Genomic DNA, 18,618 nt, shown 5'->3' with positions numbered 1-18,618 from the left:
ACGAAGAAGAATGATTATTCCTATTATGCGTCTTTGTTGTTCTTTACTGTACCTCCCTGCTATTATTTTCCAGAGAATCCTACGTGATATAGGTAGCCAGATTCGAGGAATGTAAAACACGTTCTCGTATACGCGCGCGCGAGCGCCAGAGAAAGAGAGAAATGGTAAATGAACCGCCAGTTGATATTCCTTTTTTCACTTTGAGGGAAGTTCGTCTTGCAAACATGAAATAAACCGGTTTCTTCATAGGGACATAAACATGAAAAAGACTTAAAGGGATACTTTGTCGTCGTTTTCTTCGTTTTCTATTTTTCACGTTCATTTGTATATATATCGCCAGCAATGAACGAAGCCATGAAAAAAACTTGGAAAGCATCGGGACCATATGTTCACCTTCTCTCTCTCTCTCTCTCTCTCTCTCTCTCTCGATCGCTTTCTCTTTTTCTCTTTCTTCATTTTTTTCTTTTTTTCTCGACAATGTAAGTATCAAGGGTATAGGAATCAAGTGCAAGAACAGAAAACAGAGCATCTTCCACTTTTATCATTAACAAAAAAATAGTTTTTTTTTAAATATATAATATCTAATAAATAAAAAAAGAAGAAATAAACATAATTTTCATTCATTTGAATTGAAAGTGAAATTTTCATATTTTCATTACCTATAATTTTTTATTATTTTGTAAATGATTAAATATAAAATCTAAATTTTGACAAAGAAAATTTTTGCTAAAGCAAAACCTCCTGCGCTGACATATATATATTATGCGTACATGAAACTAACTCTACTACTTCGAAAGAAAACTGAAATGTGAGTGAGTCTCGATAGATGACACGCATATGTCATTTTTTCGAGATATTCTTCTAATGAACGGATAGGATACGTTTACTTTTCATAAAATTACACGCGAAGAACATATATATATATGTATATATGTATATATATTAGATAAATCATAAATTGTTTTTCCATGAGATGAAAGAGAGTATTTTATCGAATATTTAAAATAATAACTTTTGTATATTTGTATGAAAATTTATTCTTTTTACGAGTGTTATTAATAAGTACTATTACTGAATAGTATACATGCCTTGAAAGTAATTTTATTTCATTTTGGTTTTGTAGAAAATTATGTTTCGTTTACGATTTTATAATTATTTTGAGAACAAGAAAGAACAGACTTAATATATATGTAGAATAATAAAGTATGTGCTTTAATTGCTTTTTACATAATCTAAGTTATACATATCGCGTTAACCTCTGGGAAGCAGATCTTCGACTTCTTTAACCCATGTCTACTGTAATGATAATATTGAATTATGAAAGAATAAGTAATATATGTATTTATGTAACAGAAAATCAGAAATATTTCGATTATTCGGTTATTGAACCATTAACATTTTTAAATAATTAAAATACTACAATGAACAAAGTGTGCAAAAAACTCATTTCATTTGCATTCCGAATACATTCGGATCCATCGACACTTTTCACTGAGCTTAGATGCATTAGAAGCAAGGTCTCCCATTCTTGTAAATAGCTTTCCCTCTGAAAAATCTATTGTTTTTTGTACTTTTTTAGACAGTTGCTTGAAAGATTTATTTTCACAACCTTAATGTGGGTCTCCTTCGAAAAAAGAGATCATTAGGTAGACAGATGAAATAGATGCAATAGATGGAAAACCGATAGATTCGAATGCATTTAAAAAAATTATTAAAGAAAAACGTGAAATGCACTTACCATATCTATCTACTACGTGATCTAGATGCGGTTCTAGATTTTGATCGTCGTGGACTACGATCTTTAGAATCCAACCTCCTCTTATTACGAAATTTGTCCTTACCGTGGCCACTCTTGGTTCTAGACTGACTACGGGAAGACGAACGTGTCCTTGAACGTTTGCTTCGAGATCTTGAACGTGAACGTGACCGTGATCGCGATCGAGATTGCGAACGTGACCGTGATCGAGATCTTGAGTAAGACCTATAAATAATATCGAATTAAAATAATGATTATATCAGTCTTTTGCCTGGATTTTAAGATATCCTTCATTATTATGTAGTTGTATTTTCTAATATCTCCTGAATCAAAGTTGCACCTAAATATTAATATCAAAAAATTTTCTCGTCCTTTAAAGATACGAGATTTGTTACTTTTATCACGTTTCTGCACGTGTAAACGATCTTTAATGTTTATCACTAATTTATAATTATATAACCTTAGCTGACCTCCTTTTAACTTTCATTAATTTCGTTATTACCTGTGATTACCTCCTTTCATATGGTTTATGTACGAATCATTTATAAATATAAGACAATGTCGAGACAATTGTAATTTTATTTGGATGGAGTAAAGCAAATCCTATCCAAGTAGATCACATCCTATAATGTTTTATTGTTATTTATTAAAATCGAGCTAATTTCTTATTTATACCACAATTCAGCTATCAATTTTTATTGATGTCCTTTTATAAATTGGCGAAATGAATTGTATTAACGATCGATCAAAATATGTTTACTATTCTATTATGTACCATCTTTCCTGGCTGCATATAGCAGACACAGTCGTAGAGCACGCGATGGCAATGCCGGGAAGGGAGAGCGGATGAGCACGTATGCAGATGAAATCACGCGAGGGTCGGATGAACGGACGAAGAGTGGCTAGATGAGATGGCTCAAACGTTGTCTCTCAGTGACCACTAGGTACTATGACGACGACTAGGCACAAACAGTAAGTCGAACGAAGAAGGCCGGGCTACCAGAAGTGCCGATGTGCATAAACTCTCTGTCTAGGGTGATGTCAGTGGTCAGTGGAAGTATCGTAGTGCGCAGAACTAGCCACTCCGTCGGCCGTGTTTGCCTCTCTCGCTCGCAGAGTGCAGAAGGAAACCCAAAGTAGGTGAGTGCTCTACGCTGTAACTACGCAGTGTGTCACAAAGTGAACCCAAGGCGAATCTCGCGAGAATCACAGTAGCAACACATTTCTCATGTGTATGCCTGTTCAGCCGCATCTCCTATAAATAATGGGCATTGTTACATCGGCAAAGTTCTTCGCTATCTTAACCATTGTTTAAGTGTTCATCATTTTGATATGAAGTAATGGTCTTATCTTTGTCGACTTCTCTTATTAATTCTACATTGTAACTATATGTAAATGTATTATGAGTATTTCTGATTTTCTGCTGCAGATCTATTTTCTTTTTTGTAAATTTAACGCATAGAGATATTAAGAATTACTATGTTAATTACTAAATTTTTTCCCTGAGGAGATTAAATTTCGTGAATTTATGAAATAATTGGATATTTTAAAAAATAATTTTTTATCAAATCTGTAGATATGATAATATGAATAATGAATATGTTGTACATCTTATAAATATATTCTAATTAAATCAATATGTTCTGTATAATTTCAATGATAATATAGGTATACAGAGAAATGTACAACTATATAATATTACAACAATATTTGTAACATTAAAATACTTTGAATTAAATAAAAATTCATGATATATAATGAATAAACTTTTAGGAATTAATGAGTATTCATAATGTATACAAAACAAACTACAAAAAACCAATAACATTGAAACTATACAAATTTTAAGAATATATTCATAATTTCTAACATAATTTCTGAGAAATAGAAAATATAAAACTTCATTTAAATAGAAAAACTGCAATCTGTATACCTATATTTATTAATATTTATAACATATAGAATTGTAATTGTAATCAAATTAAACTACTAATTTTACCGTTTTCTACGAGAACTTCTATGTCGAGGACAATCTCTTGCATAATGACCCCTTTCACCACACTCATAACATTTGTCTTCTGGATGGAATGGTCTTGCCACACCACGTCGTGATGAGCCTCTATCTCTCAATCTTTTTCCATTTGATGGTTCCACACGAACACGTCTTCCACATATGGTACGACCATCTAAGCCCCTTATAGCATCTTCTGCATCTCTAGCATCTTCAAATTCGACAAAAGCAAATCCTGGAGGATTTCTGGCAACCCATACATTTCTCAAAGGTCCATAGTATGAGAAAGCATCCTCTAACTCTTGTTTTGTTGCATTGCTTCCTAAATCTCCCACATAGACTTTACAGTCTGAAGGATATCTTGACATCTAAAATAATTTTTCATATTTGGTATCAAGTAAAATATATATGATTAAAAACAAATGTAATTATAATTTACTTTAAGAAAACTTTTATGTTATATTATATAGATCAATAATTTAAGTTAATCATTTAAATTTGATTGTAAACTGTGTAAAACTTTTTCAACAAGTTTTAAAACGATATATCAAAGAATATCTATATCAAATGATTTCAGTCGATCAACTATAAAATTGTAATATAATTAATGAAGTCATTGTTATATCTCTAATTTCTTTCGAATTACAAAATACATTAGTATGATAATAGTAAACCCATACCTTATTCATACTGATTTATTTCGTTATCACATTCATTTGAACCTTTAAAAAAAAGTAACTAGTTATTGTTTTACAGAAGAAAATCAAACATTTAACGGCATCGGTTTAAAGAACATCGATTCCAAGCGGATTGAAAAAAAAGCTCTTTTATAAAGTCACATTTCTAACAGAGCACGAGACGCTTGTGATTGTATAAATGAAAATACCTATTATACTGTTATTGAATGTTATTGGTTAATATATTTTTAAATAATTTGTATTCATTTCTATTAATATGTTATAATATTTTAGAAATTTTATTTAATTGTAATAATAAAAAAAGACGATTTTGATCATTAAATATTAAAATGTCTAAAATAAAATTGTCAACAAGTCAAATAAAAATCATGAAAATAACCATTTGTCTCACCACAACCAATCTCAACTTTTAGAAAACGATCGTAAATAGCCATTAGTCATAATTCTGTTCCAGTAAGAAAATATTTCTTATGATTGGTTAATTTATGATGTTGTATCAAATGAAGCAAAGTTAAATATTTAACAGATATGAATATGGTAACAATGACGTATATGCAAATTTATGATACCATAGTGATCAGTCATATATATTATGTATGTACATAATATATTTTAAAAAAGTGTTAAAAGGATAATTATATTATTATTATTACTGTCTATAATTTTATTTATTTGGATATAAAATTTTGATCGTGATAGGAGTAGGAAAAGAAAATAAAATAAATTTGTTATAAGTGAATAAAGATTAGAAGGAAAAATAGTCAAACGAAACAATCAAATGAGAATTCAAATATGTAATATTAGATATTTATACTTTATGTTCCATGTATGGTAATTAAATGTGCTTATCGATAGTATAAGTATAGAATTAGAACAAAATAATGAATAGCATACAATTGGATAGTTCTTCCGAGGATGAGAATGACATATATGTCAATTCTGTAGCACGTTTAAAAGGTATATTTTGATTTTTCCGTTTATTATATTAATGTTCGTACAATTTACAAATTATTTTCACAATAATATGAAATAAGTGTTATCAGTAATATAAAAAACGTTAAATAATTTTAGCTTTACAGAACAAAGTTTGTATGAATCATAATACTGAATTACAAAAAAACAAGAAGCAAAATAAAAAGAAAGAGAGAAGAAAGCAGAGGAATGTAGAAGATTGTGTAAGATAATAAACATATGTATATACCTTAAGTTTATTGCTACTATTTTTATTATTTTTATTACTATTATAATAATTATTATTATTATTGTACATAAATGTACTAAATGTACATAAATGTACTAAAAATTTGTTATGTTTATTATTTCTAGTATTTTACTCATGATATAACTGAAGATTCAGAAATTGTTTCTGTACAAGAAGATTTAGAAATTATATCTGTGCAAGAAGAAAATGATATATATACAAGAGTTTGTACAAATATAAGAACAGTAACAGATGATTCAATAATTTTGGATTGTAATAGCGATGAAGATATAGAAAAGGATGAAAATTTTGATGTAAATGTAAAGATCTTATGGCAATCTAAAACTATTCACCGTTTAAATATACATAACGTAAGATCAGTTTCATATGTTACAATAAAAGAAAAATATATACTAATTATAGAATTTTGTTACAGCATGATAATTTTAGGAAAGTTTTCCAATATTTTGCAAATATGGAAAACGTTTCTATAGAGCAAATTTTAATAATGAAAAAAGAAAAACGTATAAACTTAACAGATACTCCTTCCTCTATAGGTCTTTCAATCATAGATATTCTTGGTATGTATAAACTAAATTGATTATATAAAATTATGTGATTATCTCTTCTTTTTTTCTAGAAGGAGGGATAGTAGATGCAAATGTGATTCCTCAAAATGAATATCAAAATCAACAGAATAGCATAGAAGAAGACATATGTCAGATCAAAGTACAAACTGCAAACAAGGAGTCATTAATTATTCCACTTAAGAAAAATCAACAATTTAAACTACTAATTGGTATTTGTGCCCGTCAATGGGGCGTTAATAAATCTAATATTAAATTGTACTTTGATGGAGAACCCATTAATGTCAATGACACACCAGAAAGTTTAGATTTTGAGCAAGAAGCATGTATTGATCTTTGCATTTCCACAAAATAATATATGATTATGTTATTATTATTGAAAAAAAAGAACAGAAGAAACAAAGAAAAATGGCAAAATACAAGCTTAGAAATAAAATTGAAGAAGTATAATAGAATAATATTAGAAGAAAAGGGATAAAATCATATAGAATATACAAGTGGGAAACAGAAACTTATGTTTTTATGTATATATAAATTCATTTCTAATTTTGGTTAATTATAAATACTATACTTTTCAAAAGCTCATTAAAAAGTAGACTAATATAAAATTAGATTCAACGAAGAAATTTCAGTAAAAAAATGGATATAGTTACAATGTAATAAATAAATAAAACTAACTTTTAATAAGAAAAAGCCTCATACATTACGTAATAACAATGAGGAACTTGAAAATTGTATACCCTTTATTTGATTCATATTGCATGTATACTTTCATGTATACCGCCTTATCTTCTCGTTTCGCTTGCTGCCTCTATCATTTTCCTTATCGTGGCGCTACTGTGGTGCGTTTTAGAACAAATTACAGTCATATGACTGTCGTTACGCGAGAACAGCATTACGGTTTTTTAGATAGGCGTTGACTCTGTCCTCCGTCCTCTTGGATTCAATTTACCTAAGTTTTAACTTCTGTAGATTATTAAAGTTTATTCTTAAATACATTTACAAAGCTCACATCATGGCGCTCAGCGATGCTGATGTACAAAAACAGGTTTGTATAATAATTTAATGTTTCAATAAAATTATATTAACATGCATGTATAGTATAAGTCTGATTACATCTGTCTCGTATAAGTTATTTTTGAATTTTCCCGTATCTAAATATATGTTACAACCGTTTGTAAATTTGTATCTACTTTATACGTTATATATATATTAATGTAATTTAAAATTAAGAGACTGCATTAATAATGTATTTAGGTATTCAATGGAAAAGAAAATTAAACATTTAAGTATTTTTATTTCATATCTATTCAATTTTGATGTAACTTTACTTGTATAAAATGTGTCATAATGTAATTAATTTAATTCATGTTGAATATTTCAATGTTTTTAGGTTAAATATAAATAAAATTAATTTATTATTTGGATTGCAGATTAACCATATGATGGCTTTTATAGAACAGGAAGCTAATGAAAAGGCAGAAGAAATAGATGCCAAAGCTGAGGAAGAGTTTAATATCGAAAAAGGACGTCTTGTTCAACAACAACGGCTTAAGATTATGGAATATTATGAAAAAAAAGAAAAACAAGTTGAACTACAGAAGAAAATGTGTGTAAAAATCTTTTTTATTATCTTCCATACAATTACATGTAAAATTTTATTTTGCTCAATGTTATAAATATTAGAATATGCGATATATTTAATCTCTCTTAACAGATATTTTGAACGCACTGTAAAATGTTCTTAAATTGTAAAATAAAATAATTCTTACAGTCAATCTTCAAATATGCTTAATCAAGCTCGATTAAAAGTTTTAAAAGTTCGTGAAGATCATGTACGTAATGTTCTTGATGAAGCTAGAAAAAGATTAGGAGAAATAACTCAGAATCCAAACAAATATAGCCAAATTTTGAGATTATTGATCACTCAAGGTCTCTATCAGGTATTATCAATCAACTCTTTTTTGTATGATTGCATATATTACTTAGTCTGAATTTTTTGTTATATCATAATATTTTTTGTTATATAATAAATATATTAAAAATATTAATATATTTATAATTTTACAGCTTACAGAAAGTCATGTTTTTATCCGTATTCGTCAAGTTGATTTTCCTATTGTAGAATCTCTTCTAGATTCTATACAGCAAGAATATAAACAAGCGACAAAGAAGGATGCTCTTCTTAAAATAGATCAAGAGACTTTCTTGCCTGCTGAAAGTTGTGGTGGTGTTGAATTACTAACATCTAAAGGTAATAATATTATTAATTAATTCCATTTATTTACAGGTTTTAACTTATCAAATTGTTCTCTACAAATAACTTTTCTTTCAAATAATATAAAAGATATACTTGTTATCTAACCAACCCAAGAAGATTATATTAGTATTATTTCATGAAAATATCATAAATATTATATTAAATAAATCTTTTTAAAATGTAGGTCGCATTAAGATTAACAACACTTTGGAGTCACGATTAGAGCTTATAGCTCAACAGCTGGTACCTGAAATTCGTTCGGCTTTGTTTGGTAGTAATCCTAATCGCAAATTTACCGATTAAGGAAATTACTTGCATCAGAGATTCGCTGATACATTCCCTTTTAAGCAGCAACCAGTAAACACGTGAAATATATTGTGTAGGTTAGAAAATAGTCTATGGCAATTTTGTTGCATAACTGTATGTATAATACATTAGGTCATATAATAATGACCTTTATCTTTAATTGGCTCTATGACAAAACTGTCATTTGTAAAAAAAATATAAAATTGAACTATTGTTTCAACAAAGATTTGTGTATTGTTAATAGAAAGAAATGGTATAAAATACCATATATAAAATATTATTCATGAGTCAAATACAATTTCATTTAATATAGCTACATTTTTCCAATATGTGACAATGTCTTATTATAATACCACAATTGTGGAAATATTAGCTATATATACATAATGGATATAACACATTGTTACAGAATTCTACTATACATGCACAGTGTTTATATGGACAATGAAATCAATAGATTAATAATGAACAGAATATTCTGATTTTCAAAAAGTTCAATATTATTGTGCTAGTGATAGTATCGAATGTTAACAGCATTAATATTTGTTAAAACAAGAAAAAGAAAAAATTGAATATGTCAAGTTCTATTTATATTCTAAGATACCAATATAAAGGAATTATAGTTTGTGCTTTACTTACTAGCTATATGCTTTTTCTGTATAAATAACGAATATATTCAATGATAGTTATTATATTTAACATTTTGATGTTGATAATAGGGAAATTGGTAAATGGATAAATTATCTATGTTTCTTTTATTTTAAGATATTACTATCTTACTGTGTGTTATATTATGTGGTGTGTAACAGTATTTCACTTGCTATCATCTTATTAAAGTATTTGACCGATTATGATACAAATATAAAGCTTATATAATATAAAATAATAGATTGTATAAAGATTATTGCATACTGATGACCTTGTAATTCTATTTGTAATTATGTAATATAAACTATGTTCTAATCATTCAGAATATATGTAGAAAGCAGTTATTATTGTTTCTTGTCTGTTGTCATCAGGCAGTAATTGCCAATAAATAATTATTATAATAATTTTATATTTTCATTCAACAATTACAATGCATACATAAAAGTTTCCTTTTCAACAATACAATATATAACATCTTATAAAATTGGATTAAAATGTTGAAAAAGTGATAAAATAAAAATTTTTCTTTGTGGTCCAATTTGGTGTAACTTGTAGAGAATTTTTGTTAATAACAATATATAACGATAAATACTATACATGATATGGAGAACAATGTTTATGTGTAAAATTTTCGGTAACGATGATATCGACAGTATCGATAAAGAGTAATACTCGAAATATCAATGGACTTTTTTCCTGATGGTTGTCGTCACTGGACCCAATTGCTTTCTAAGTTTGGCATCTCTGCGAAAAAGGCATGCTTGCTGTCTTGAAACGGCAATAAAATGAAATAAAACGGAATTTGCAAGGAGATTTTAACTGTGCAGCGTTTAGGTAGTAATTTATGTCCAAAATTAATCAAATAACACGCTATCTGTTGTCGTCGTCACTATGATTAATATTATTTCTACAGACCGAACTTGAACGGCAGCCTTATTTTTAATGTTGAATTTTGGATGAGAAATACTTTTCTTTTACGATTGCTCTAGTGGTTCGTCAGACAAGGTAGGGAGGGTCACTTCAATTCTTTGTACATTTCTATATATATTTTACATAAATTTGTCTGATAATGCTATACCGTATTTTTTTGAAGATTTAACATTTATTTGACTTGACAATTTCAAATATATGTGATTTATAAATCTCGATTATAGTACTCATTATTCGCACATATTAAATACTTGATTTTGAAGGAGAAATCTTTAAATACATTGTATTATCATATCTTAGGTATTTGCCTGCTACGTCACATGTTGTGCAAATTGCTTGAAAGTAGTACAGCAGGATTCAAAAACTACGTGGTGTTAAAATTATTTGGTGCACCTAACCTCACTTTCTCTCTTATACCAGAAAAAGAATATGTCACTTTAATCATTATAAAGCAGTTACGTTAGCAGTTAACCCAGTCGGTTTAATTTGCTCAATAACATCTATATCTGCTGCGTGGTAAGAAATTTTATTATTTATAATGACAAGATTAATATTAATAAAATAATATCATGAGTAACTTAATTTTATGAGTATTGTCATTATTATAAATTTTGTCTTTAATATGAGAGTACAAACAATTTATTTAAATACTGATTTAATACTTTATACTTTATTTTTAGATTAATAAAAAGAATTAGATTGATTGAGAAATATTTAAGTGATTTGTTGTGATATTAAATACTAATAATATTTTGTATTTTATAATGCAACAATCACTAATATTTTCTTCTAATATTTATATTAATGTTTTAAATGTATTTTTTCTAAAGTTAATATTATTAAATAGAATAGAATAATTTCAAAGTATTACAAATTATTATTGAGACTCGTAGCATAGGTATATGCATCAAAAAATTTCTGTTAGATAATTTGTTGATCTTATTCATGTTTTTTTTTATTATTTTTAATGTTGTATGTTTATTAAATTATTTAATAAAGTTGTTCTAAGTACTTATGTTATAAAAAAATTAATAAACTTTTATAGTGATATTTTTTAAATTTAATACGTATGTATGCATACTTCAATAAAAAAAATTAAGCATAGTATTGATTTGTTTCTTTCTATATGAATGATAATATGTGATTTACAAATTTTATTATTGAATATTTATTTTGAAATGCATTATATGTGATGACATTGAAAATAAATTTTAATTTTAGCGAAGAGAGGGATGCCACGCAGCAAGCGTAGAGCGCCCTCTAGCACAAATCACCATCACACATCAATTGATATGTCACCTAGTGCCCATGAAGAGGGTTTACCAAGACATCCATCAAAACGATTGCGCCATACGTCTGGGTATAAGATGATTACATTACGTATTAATAAATGCTTTAAATAGAATGTTCTATGATGGAATAATTTTTCATTTTTTTATTATTTTAGAGCAAGGCGGTACACAAAAACAGAAGATGTCTCCAGCGCATCATCATTTTCTCAGAAACGATGTATAACTTGGTTTAGAGAATATACAACACCAGATGATTCGGATACTCTTGGCCCGGAAGGAATGGAGAAGTTCTGTGAAGACATTGGAGTTGAACCAGAAAATGTAGTGATGCTAGTTCTCGCCTATAAAATGAATGCTCGTCAAATGGGGTTTTTCACTTTGAGCGAATGGTTAAAAGGTCTTTCGGAATTACAATGTGATTCCATATATAAAATACAACAAAAGCTTGAGTACCTCAGGAACCAATTAAATGATCCTCACGTTTTTAAAGGAATTTATAGATATGCCTATGATTTTGCTAGGGTATGTATGACTGTGAAATTTGTAAAATGAAAAAAGAAAATGTTATGATATCCTGTTTTGATTCATATACTTTAGGATAAAGATCAACGTAGTATGGATATGGAAACTGCTAGAGTAATGCTACAGTTACTTTTGGGAAAGCATTGGCCTTTGTTTACACAGTTCGCTCAGTTCCTAGATCAATCTAAGTACAAAGTAATCAACAAAGATCAATGGTGTAACATTTTAGAATTTTCTCGTACAATCAATCATGACTTATCTAATTATGATTTAGATGGAGCGTGTAAGTGATGTTATTGTATTCTTTTGCCTAAAGAAGAGTAAATAAAGAAAAACAAGAGTGTGTGTTTGTGTGTGACCACATATTTATTTATAGATATTTTTGTTATATTTAGAATCTTTTTCTTAAAAAAATTTATATGTTGAATTTACATGGACATTTTGTTTTAGGGCCTGTAATGCTTGATGAATTTGTTGAATGGTTAAAAATGCAGAGAGGTGAGGATGCATCATCGACAGAAGCAAGGGGTAGCTGAAACATTCTATTAAAATAGTCCACTAAAGTAAACAACTCATCTCCGTCACGATATTTGTTAATAATGAAATTTTCGTTAAGTTATAACTCACGGCATTTTAATTACCATCATTCGTGGTGTACTATTTTTTTATTAAACAATATTAGTGCATTGTAAGTAGCTCATTCTATAATTTTCTTTTGCAAGAGATCTTATGAAGACTGTTTAACAAATCTTCATAGATTTATTTCGATTGCTTACCGTCATTCGCAGTTTATCGAGAGTTCATAGCAGAAATTTTTGCGCTTCAAAATAAAATTATTTTAATATAAAAATTATTTGTGCAATTCATAAGGAATAATCGAACATATTAATAATCTAAAAAGCAACACTAATTGGCTGTTTCAGCATTGACTTAATATCATTGTAAATATTTTATTTCCTGAATATAATATGTGCAACTGCATGAATTCATATAAACAAATAAGTAGAAGTAATTTGTCTATACATTTTTAATATTTCTGTCTATAAATATAGAATCCATACCAATATTTTATTTTATAAATTATGCAGCTAAACCTATACATTATCCGCAACAGTTTTTGAATTTAAATATGTATAATACAGTTAGGCACATTTAATAAATGTATTAACATTATTAAGTAGGTTCAGAAATCAATTAAGAAATTTTGCCCGATACTAGTGCGATTACAGCAATTAGTATTCAAAAGGCAGTATCACAAAGTGTCAATACAATGTGCTATTAACTAAGTAGTTCCTGCGGATGCTACCTATATAAATGTAAATTAGTATAATGAGCTCTTATTAAAATATCATATTTATTAAAGGCAATTGAATTCCGATTCTTTGGATCATTTTTTGAATATGAATGTTAACACCTGCACTTAATTTGATTATTTTATTATGGACAGTGGTATTTAGAAAGAGAGAGAGAGAGAGAGAGAGGGGGAGGGGGAGGGAGAGAGAGAATAAATGACTGTGAAATTTGTAAAATGAAAAAAGAAAATGTTATGATATCCTGTTTTGATTCATATACTTTAGGATAAAGATCAACGTAGTATGGATATGGAAACTGCTAGAGTAATGCTACAGTTACTTTTGGGAAAGCATTGGCCTTTGTTTACACAGTTCGCTCAGTTCCTAGATCAATCTAAGTACAAAGTAATCAACAAAGATCAATGGTGTAACATTTTAGAATTTTCTCGTACAATCAATCATGACTTATCTAATTATGATTTAGATGGAGCGTGTAAGTGATGTTATTGTATTCTTTTGCCTAAAGAAGAGTAAATAAAGAAAAACAAGAGTGTGTGTTTGTGTGTGACCACATATTTATTTATAGATATTTTTGTTATATTTAGAATCTTTTTCTTAAAAAAATTTATATGTTGAATTTACATGGACATTTTGTTTTAGGGCCTGTAATGCTTGATGAATTTGTTGAATGGTTAAAAATGCAGAGAGGTGAGGATGCATCATCGACAGAAGCAAGGGGTAGCTGAAACATTCTATTAAAATAGTCCACTAAAGTAAACAACTCATCTCCGTCACGATATTTGTTAATAATGAAATTTTCGTTAAGTTATAACTCACGGCATTTTAATTACCATCATTCGTGGTGTACTATTTTTTTATTAAACAATATTAGTGCATTGTAAGTAGCTCATTCTATAATTTTCTTTTGCAAGAGATCTTATGAAGACTGTTTAACAAATCTTCATAGATTTATTTCGATTGCTTACCGTCATTCGCAGTTTATCGAGAGTTCATAGCAGAAATTTTTGCGCTTCAAAATAAAATTATTTTAATATAAAAATTATTTGTGCAATTCATAAGGAATAATCGAACATATTAATAATCTAAAAAGCAACACTAATTGGCTGTTTCAGCATTGACTTAATATCATTGTAAATATTTTATTTCCTGAATATAATATGTGCAACTGCATGAATTCATATAAACAAATAAGTAGAAGTAATTTGTCTATACATTTTTAATATTTCTGTCTATAAATATAGAATCCATACCAATATTTTATTTTATAAATTATGCAGCTAAACCTATACATTATCCGCAACAGTTTTTGAATTTAAATATGTATAATACAGTTAGGCACATTTAATAAATGTATTAACATTATTAAGTAGGTTCAGAAATCAATTAAGAAATTTTGCCCGATACTAGTGCGATTACAGCAATTAGTATTCAAAAGGCAGTACCACAAAGTGTCAATACAATGTGCTATTAACTAAGTAGTTCCTGCGGATGCTACCTATATAAATGTAAATTAGTATAATGAGCTCTTATTAAAATATCATATTTATTAAAGGCAATTGAATTCCGATTCTTTGGATTATTTTTTGAATATGAATGTTAACACCTGCACTTAATTTGATTATTCTATTATGGATTTGATTATTTTAATATTTAATTTAGTATTATTGGATATTACTTATGATATATAATACTGTAATCATCAATCTTAAAATTCGGTAATATAAATTTTGTGATTTTCATCGATGATTATATGAGATTATTATTTAATCAACTGTGTCAAAATATTTGATTAATAAACAAATAATTGCTTTGGTTCGATTAATGAAATTTTTGGATGCAATCCACATTCAGACTAATATTTAATAAATCAAATTTATAATAGATAGCAATATCATATAATTAACACTATTATGAAATTTGTTGAATAATTAAATTGAATTTCTTACATATTTTTATATTTCTTTCGATATATGTGTACTTCTATTACGCATCCACATAGACATATATACACAAAAATGATTTATATAACAAAAATAATATTACATAATATTATAACACAGCTAAAATCTTGCTTATATTTTTAAAATTAAGAATAACTAAATTAATGATAGAAATTTAATAATTATGTGTAGACATATACATTGAAAAAAATATTTATAGATAACAAAAGTCATTATAAGCTACTAAAATATTACTGCCATTTAAAAAATGAAATGTAATTACGATGCTGAATGAATAAATTACTTTTTACAACAATTTACGAACTACAGTATACCATTCCAATAAAATAATCTCTTATCTTAGTATTGACAAAAAATAAAAGAGATATAAAAAGAAAAATTACGAACATTAAATCGTTTTCAAAAAAACATCATAATAACATGATCTTAAAATTAATAGAGGTATTAAGTATATAAATAATTAAATGTGAAATATTAATTTGTAGCAATATTGACAATGACAAATAACTATTTATATTGTTTTTATTTCTTATTGATTTTAATGTTACATTTAAAACGTATATGAATAAATAAGTATCAAATTAATAAGAAATATAATGAAGATTAATTTATTTAAAAAATGATATTATAAGATTTGACATTGACCTAATGTAAGTATAGTAATACTAGCAACAGTTAAAAGCAGGCACAAATACCTACCTGTCACTGGTATTCTAAACAATCTAGCACACATTTTTAATGAGGAGGTATATAAAAGTATAGTGTCCAAATCTTCTCCTGGTGTACTTTCATAAACAAATGGTCGGATACGTACTTCATGACCAATACTTTGTATCATAGAACAAGCAGTAGTTAATCTAGCTGCCTATTGAAGTTAAAGAATAATATAAATATTAAAATATTAATAAGCGAAAATTTATATTATTCACACAAAAGTGAAAATTATTTTGCAAAATCTTTTAATTTTTGTATTACCTGGATAAATGGAACTATCGATATCAATATCCATAATACTACATTTATTATACTAATGCATGTGACTGAATTATTTTCTGTTTCATCATCATTGTATTGCAACAGCCAAATAGTTCCAGCAGTTGCCCATGATAGATTTATAACCGTATAAATGGAAACAGCAGGTCCCATATCATTGTTAAAATATTTCAACAATTTTTTAAATTCACTTATTTCCTACATTTCACAAATATTTTTTATATTAAACAAAACAATTTTTTTTACTATAAAATTTACATACCTTCATCCAATCTATCGGAGGTAGTATATGTTGAAGTAACTTTCCTCTAAGAAAATAAAGATGTGCAATTAAAAGCTGGCCTTGCAGACAATAACTTGTTATGATTGTTCCTTGCACCATGTCATGCCATAGTGTGCATATAATTAAAAGTATTTTTAAAAGAATCTTAACTTGATATGGACTATAGAAAAATATTTTATATAATAAATTTATTTTCCCATATAAATTATGCATTAGATATGTATTAATAAAAGTACCTATGTTCCAGCCATTGAAAAAAAATAACTCCTTGTGCCATCATTATGTTTACTGTAATTAATGCTATTATCATCCATACTACACTTAAAGCTATAAAAAACCACAATATTCGTACGAGTCTTTTTTGATTTCCTCTATGAATTGGATTAGAAGATAAGAGAAACGCCCGTTCCATTAGATTTTGTAATTGCTCGTGTTCTTTAATACGAAATAGATATACAGTGTATAAGTATGCAATTAAATGAAGTAAACTAGGAATTATATGACTGAATATAACATTTCCAAAGCAAACTGATTCATGCATAGGTTCTTTACTAACATTTGGTACAATTTGTAATTCCAGTGGTAATAGTTTATAACAAAATCCTCTATCTCTCCTATAAACGATTAAGAATGCAGATCAGTTATTAATTTAAGAATAAAAAAATATTAGCGTATCATTTACCTGAAGCATGCCATATATTGTAAAATATAACCGATGCACATAAATACAGCGACTTGAAAAGTATGAAAATTAGCTAAAATACAATAACGTGAAAAGTGATCAATTTCATCACTGCTTGTTGGTCTTAATCCCATAACACCTAATAATCTTAGATAAGGCCTTAATATCTTATGTTTACAATAATGTAAAACCGCTGATGTACTCAAATGTTCATAATTTGGCATTTCTGCAATTTCTCCTACCTATTATTTACATATAATCTTTATAAAATGTGATATTTTATTAAGAACAAATAAAATATTAAGTTACTTATTAGACAAATCAAAAAATATATCTCACTTCAGTACTATGTATCTGCAATTCTGATAAAATAGAAGGTGTAGATGTATGTATTGTTTCTTCATGATTTTGATGAGGCAAGTCTTTTCCATTTTTTGATTCATTATTGGAATCTGTCTAAAATATAAAAGTACAAAATAATTTCAATTTCTTATTAACTATAATAAATTAGTAATAAAAGAGATACATAAATTATTAAAAAATTGTAATTTATTGGAAGTACAAGTAATATGTAATAATGAAAAATAATTAATGCATAGAATTATAAAAAATTATTGATGTTACCTTATCGACAATATATATTTTTTTCATAGCCATTAATTTTATAAGTTAATACATACAAAATTACGTATACTTTTAATAAATAAGAGAGAGTATTTCTTTAATTCAGGATATATAAATCAAAACAAATAGTGTGAAGAGGATCAATTTTGTGTTTACATTACATCAAAACAAGTATTTTTTGTGTATACGAGATGTCATATAATAGTAATATACTACATAATAATAGTAATATACTACAATACCTTTATAACATTTTTATACATGTTTAATGAATTTTTAGTAAGTTCATTTTTGTTTAAATTAATATTGCAATAAAAATACTCTTTACTTACATTTATGAGCTCTTTAATGTATTAAATATAAATTACAAAAAATTATTTATAATATAAATTATTATAGAACTTACCATTACCATTTTTCTTGATCAAGAAGTACAAAGCTTTTGAACTTGGAAAGAAAACATTTGTATAAATAGGTTCACCCTAACATGAATTTAATTATATCACTATTTTGAGATGACTTTTCACCTTTCATGAGAGATATCTATATAA

General features: G+C 27.2%; 5 protein-coding genes across 14 annotated transcripts; 3 read left to right on the top strand and 2 right to left on the bottom strand.

Moving 5' to 3' along the window:
- Window positions 1–1,049: 1,049 nt before the first annotated feature.
- On the bottom strand, window positions 1,050–4,584 carry LOC118445412 (serine/arginine-rich splicing factor 7). Of its 3 annotated transcripts, none has more exons than XM_035874866.2 (4): window positions 4,448–4,584; window positions 3,756–4,135; window positions 1,739–1,981; window positions 1,050–1,293 (listed from the first exon to the last, which is right to left on the bottom strand). In XM_035874866.2, the coding sequence occupies exons 1-3, from the start codon at window positions 4,454–4,456 to the stop codon at window positions 1,744–1,746; spliced, it is 627 nt and encodes a 208-aa protein (XP_035730759.1). In that variant the 5' UTR covers window positions 4,457–4,584; the 3' UTR covers window positions 1,050–1,293; window positions 1,739–1,743. The 3 variants fall into 3 exon arrangements, with proteins under 3 accessions (XP_035730759.1, XP_035730743.1, XP_035730751.1); XM_035874850.2 differs by having other exon boundaries at window positions 1,052–1,296; XM_035874858.2 differs by lacking the exon at window positions 1,050–1,293 and adding an exon at window positions 1,358–1,624.
- Window positions 4,585–5,028: 444 nt separating this feature from the next.
- On the top strand, window positions 5,029–6,711 carry Rad60 (DNA repair protein Rad60). 3 transcript variants are annotated; one of them, XM_035863855.2, is made up of 5 exons: window positions 5,029–5,422; window positions 5,537–5,640; window positions 5,792–6,037; window positions 6,103–6,247; window positions 6,310–6,711. In XM_035863855.2, exons 1-5 carry the CDS (start codon window positions 5,347–5,349, stop codon window positions 6,606–6,608), a joined length of 870 nt encoding a protein of 289 aa, XP_035719748.1. In that variant the 5' UTR covers window positions 5,029–5,346; the 3' UTR covers window positions 6,609–6,711. The 3 variants fall into 3 exon arrangements, with proteins under 3 accessions (XP_035719748.1, XP_035719757.1, XP_035719738.1); XM_035863864.2 differs by having other exon boundaries at window positions 5,031–5,422; window positions 5,545–5,640; window positions 6,307–6,711; XM_035863845.2 differs by having other exon boundaries at window positions 5,033–5,422; window positions 6,307–6,711.
- A 410-nt stretch (window positions 6,712–7,121) lies between these two features.
- On the top strand, window positions 7,122–9,871 carry Vha26 (V-type proton ATPase subunit Vha26). The gene is made up of 5 exons (XM_035863916.2): window positions 7,122–7,301; window positions 7,687–7,862; window positions 8,028–8,196; window positions 8,324–8,507; window positions 8,698–9,871. The coding sequence occupies exons 1-5, from the start codon at window positions 7,269–7,271 to the stop codon at window positions 8,814–8,816; spliced, it is 681 nt and encodes a 226-aa protein (XP_035719809.1). The 5' UTR covers window positions 7,122–7,268; the 3' UTR covers window positions 8,817–9,871.
- A 245-nt stretch (window positions 9,872–10,116) lies between these two features.
- SCCRO4 (DCN1-like protein SCCRO4) lies at window positions 10,117–15,080 on the top strand. Of its 3 annotated transcripts, none has more exons than XM_035863876.2 (8): window positions 10,117–10,301; window positions 10,381–10,472; window positions 10,698–10,913; window positions 11,619–11,757; window positions 11,845–12,211; window positions 12,287–12,494; window positions 12,662–12,739; window positions 14,164–15,080. In XM_035863876.2, the coding sequence occupies exons 4-8, from the start codon at window positions 11,630–11,632 to the stop codon at window positions 14,247–14,249; spliced, it is 867 nt and encodes a 288-aa protein (XP_035719769.1). In that variant the 5' UTR covers window positions 10,117–10,301; window positions 10,381–10,472; window positions 10,698–10,913; window positions 11,619–11,629; the 3' UTR covers window positions 14,250–15,080. The 3 variants fall into 3 exon arrangements, 2 of the variants coding, with proteins under 2 accessions (XP_035719769.1, XP_035719795.1); XM_035863902.2 differs by having other exon boundaries at window positions 10,127–10,301; window positions 12,662–12,774; XR_014983778.1 differs by having other exon boundaries at window positions 10,132–10,301; window positions 12,662–13,996.
- A 909-nt stretch (window positions 15,081–15,989) lies between these two features.
- LOC146873202 (uncharacterized) lies at window positions 15,990–18,615 on the bottom strand. 4 transcript variants are annotated; one of them, XM_085654856.1, is made up of 7 exons: window positions 18,068–18,185; window positions 17,783–17,899; window positions 17,444–17,685; window positions 16,998–17,375; window positions 16,741–16,786; window positions 16,461–16,676; window positions 15,990–16,350 (listed from the first exon to the last, which is right to left on the bottom strand). In XM_085654856.1, the coding sequence occupies exons 1-7, from the start codon at window positions 18,098–18,100 to the stop codon at window positions 16,111–16,113; spliced, it is 1,272 nt and encodes a 423-aa protein (XP_085510982.1). In that variant the 5' UTR covers window positions 18,101–18,185; the 3' UTR covers window positions 15,990–16,110. The 4 variants fall into 4 exon arrangements, with proteins under 4 accessions (XP_085510982.1, XP_085510981.1, XP_085510980.1 ...); XM_085654855.1 differs by lacking the exon at window positions 18,068–18,185 and adding an exon at window positions 18,480–18,615 and having other exon boundaries at window positions 16,003–16,350; window positions 16,741–16,921; XM_085654854.1 differs by lacking the exon at window positions 18,068–18,185 and adding an exon at window positions 18,474–18,605 and having other exon boundaries at window positions 16,003–16,350; window positions 16,741–16,921.
- Between the last annotated feature and the right edge of the window lie 3 nt (window positions 18,616–18,618).

Source organism: Vespa mandarinia, chromosome 2 (assembly GCF_050613455.1).
Source record: "Vespa mandarinia isolate Hongniang chromosome 2, ASM5061345v1, whole genome shotgun sequence".
In the NCBI taxonomy this organism is placed as follows: domain Eukaryota; kingdom Metazoa; phylum Arthropoda; class Insecta; order Hymenoptera; family Vespidae; genus Vespa; species Vespa mandarinia.
This window is presented reverse-complemented; position numbering and strand designations above follow the sequence as displayed.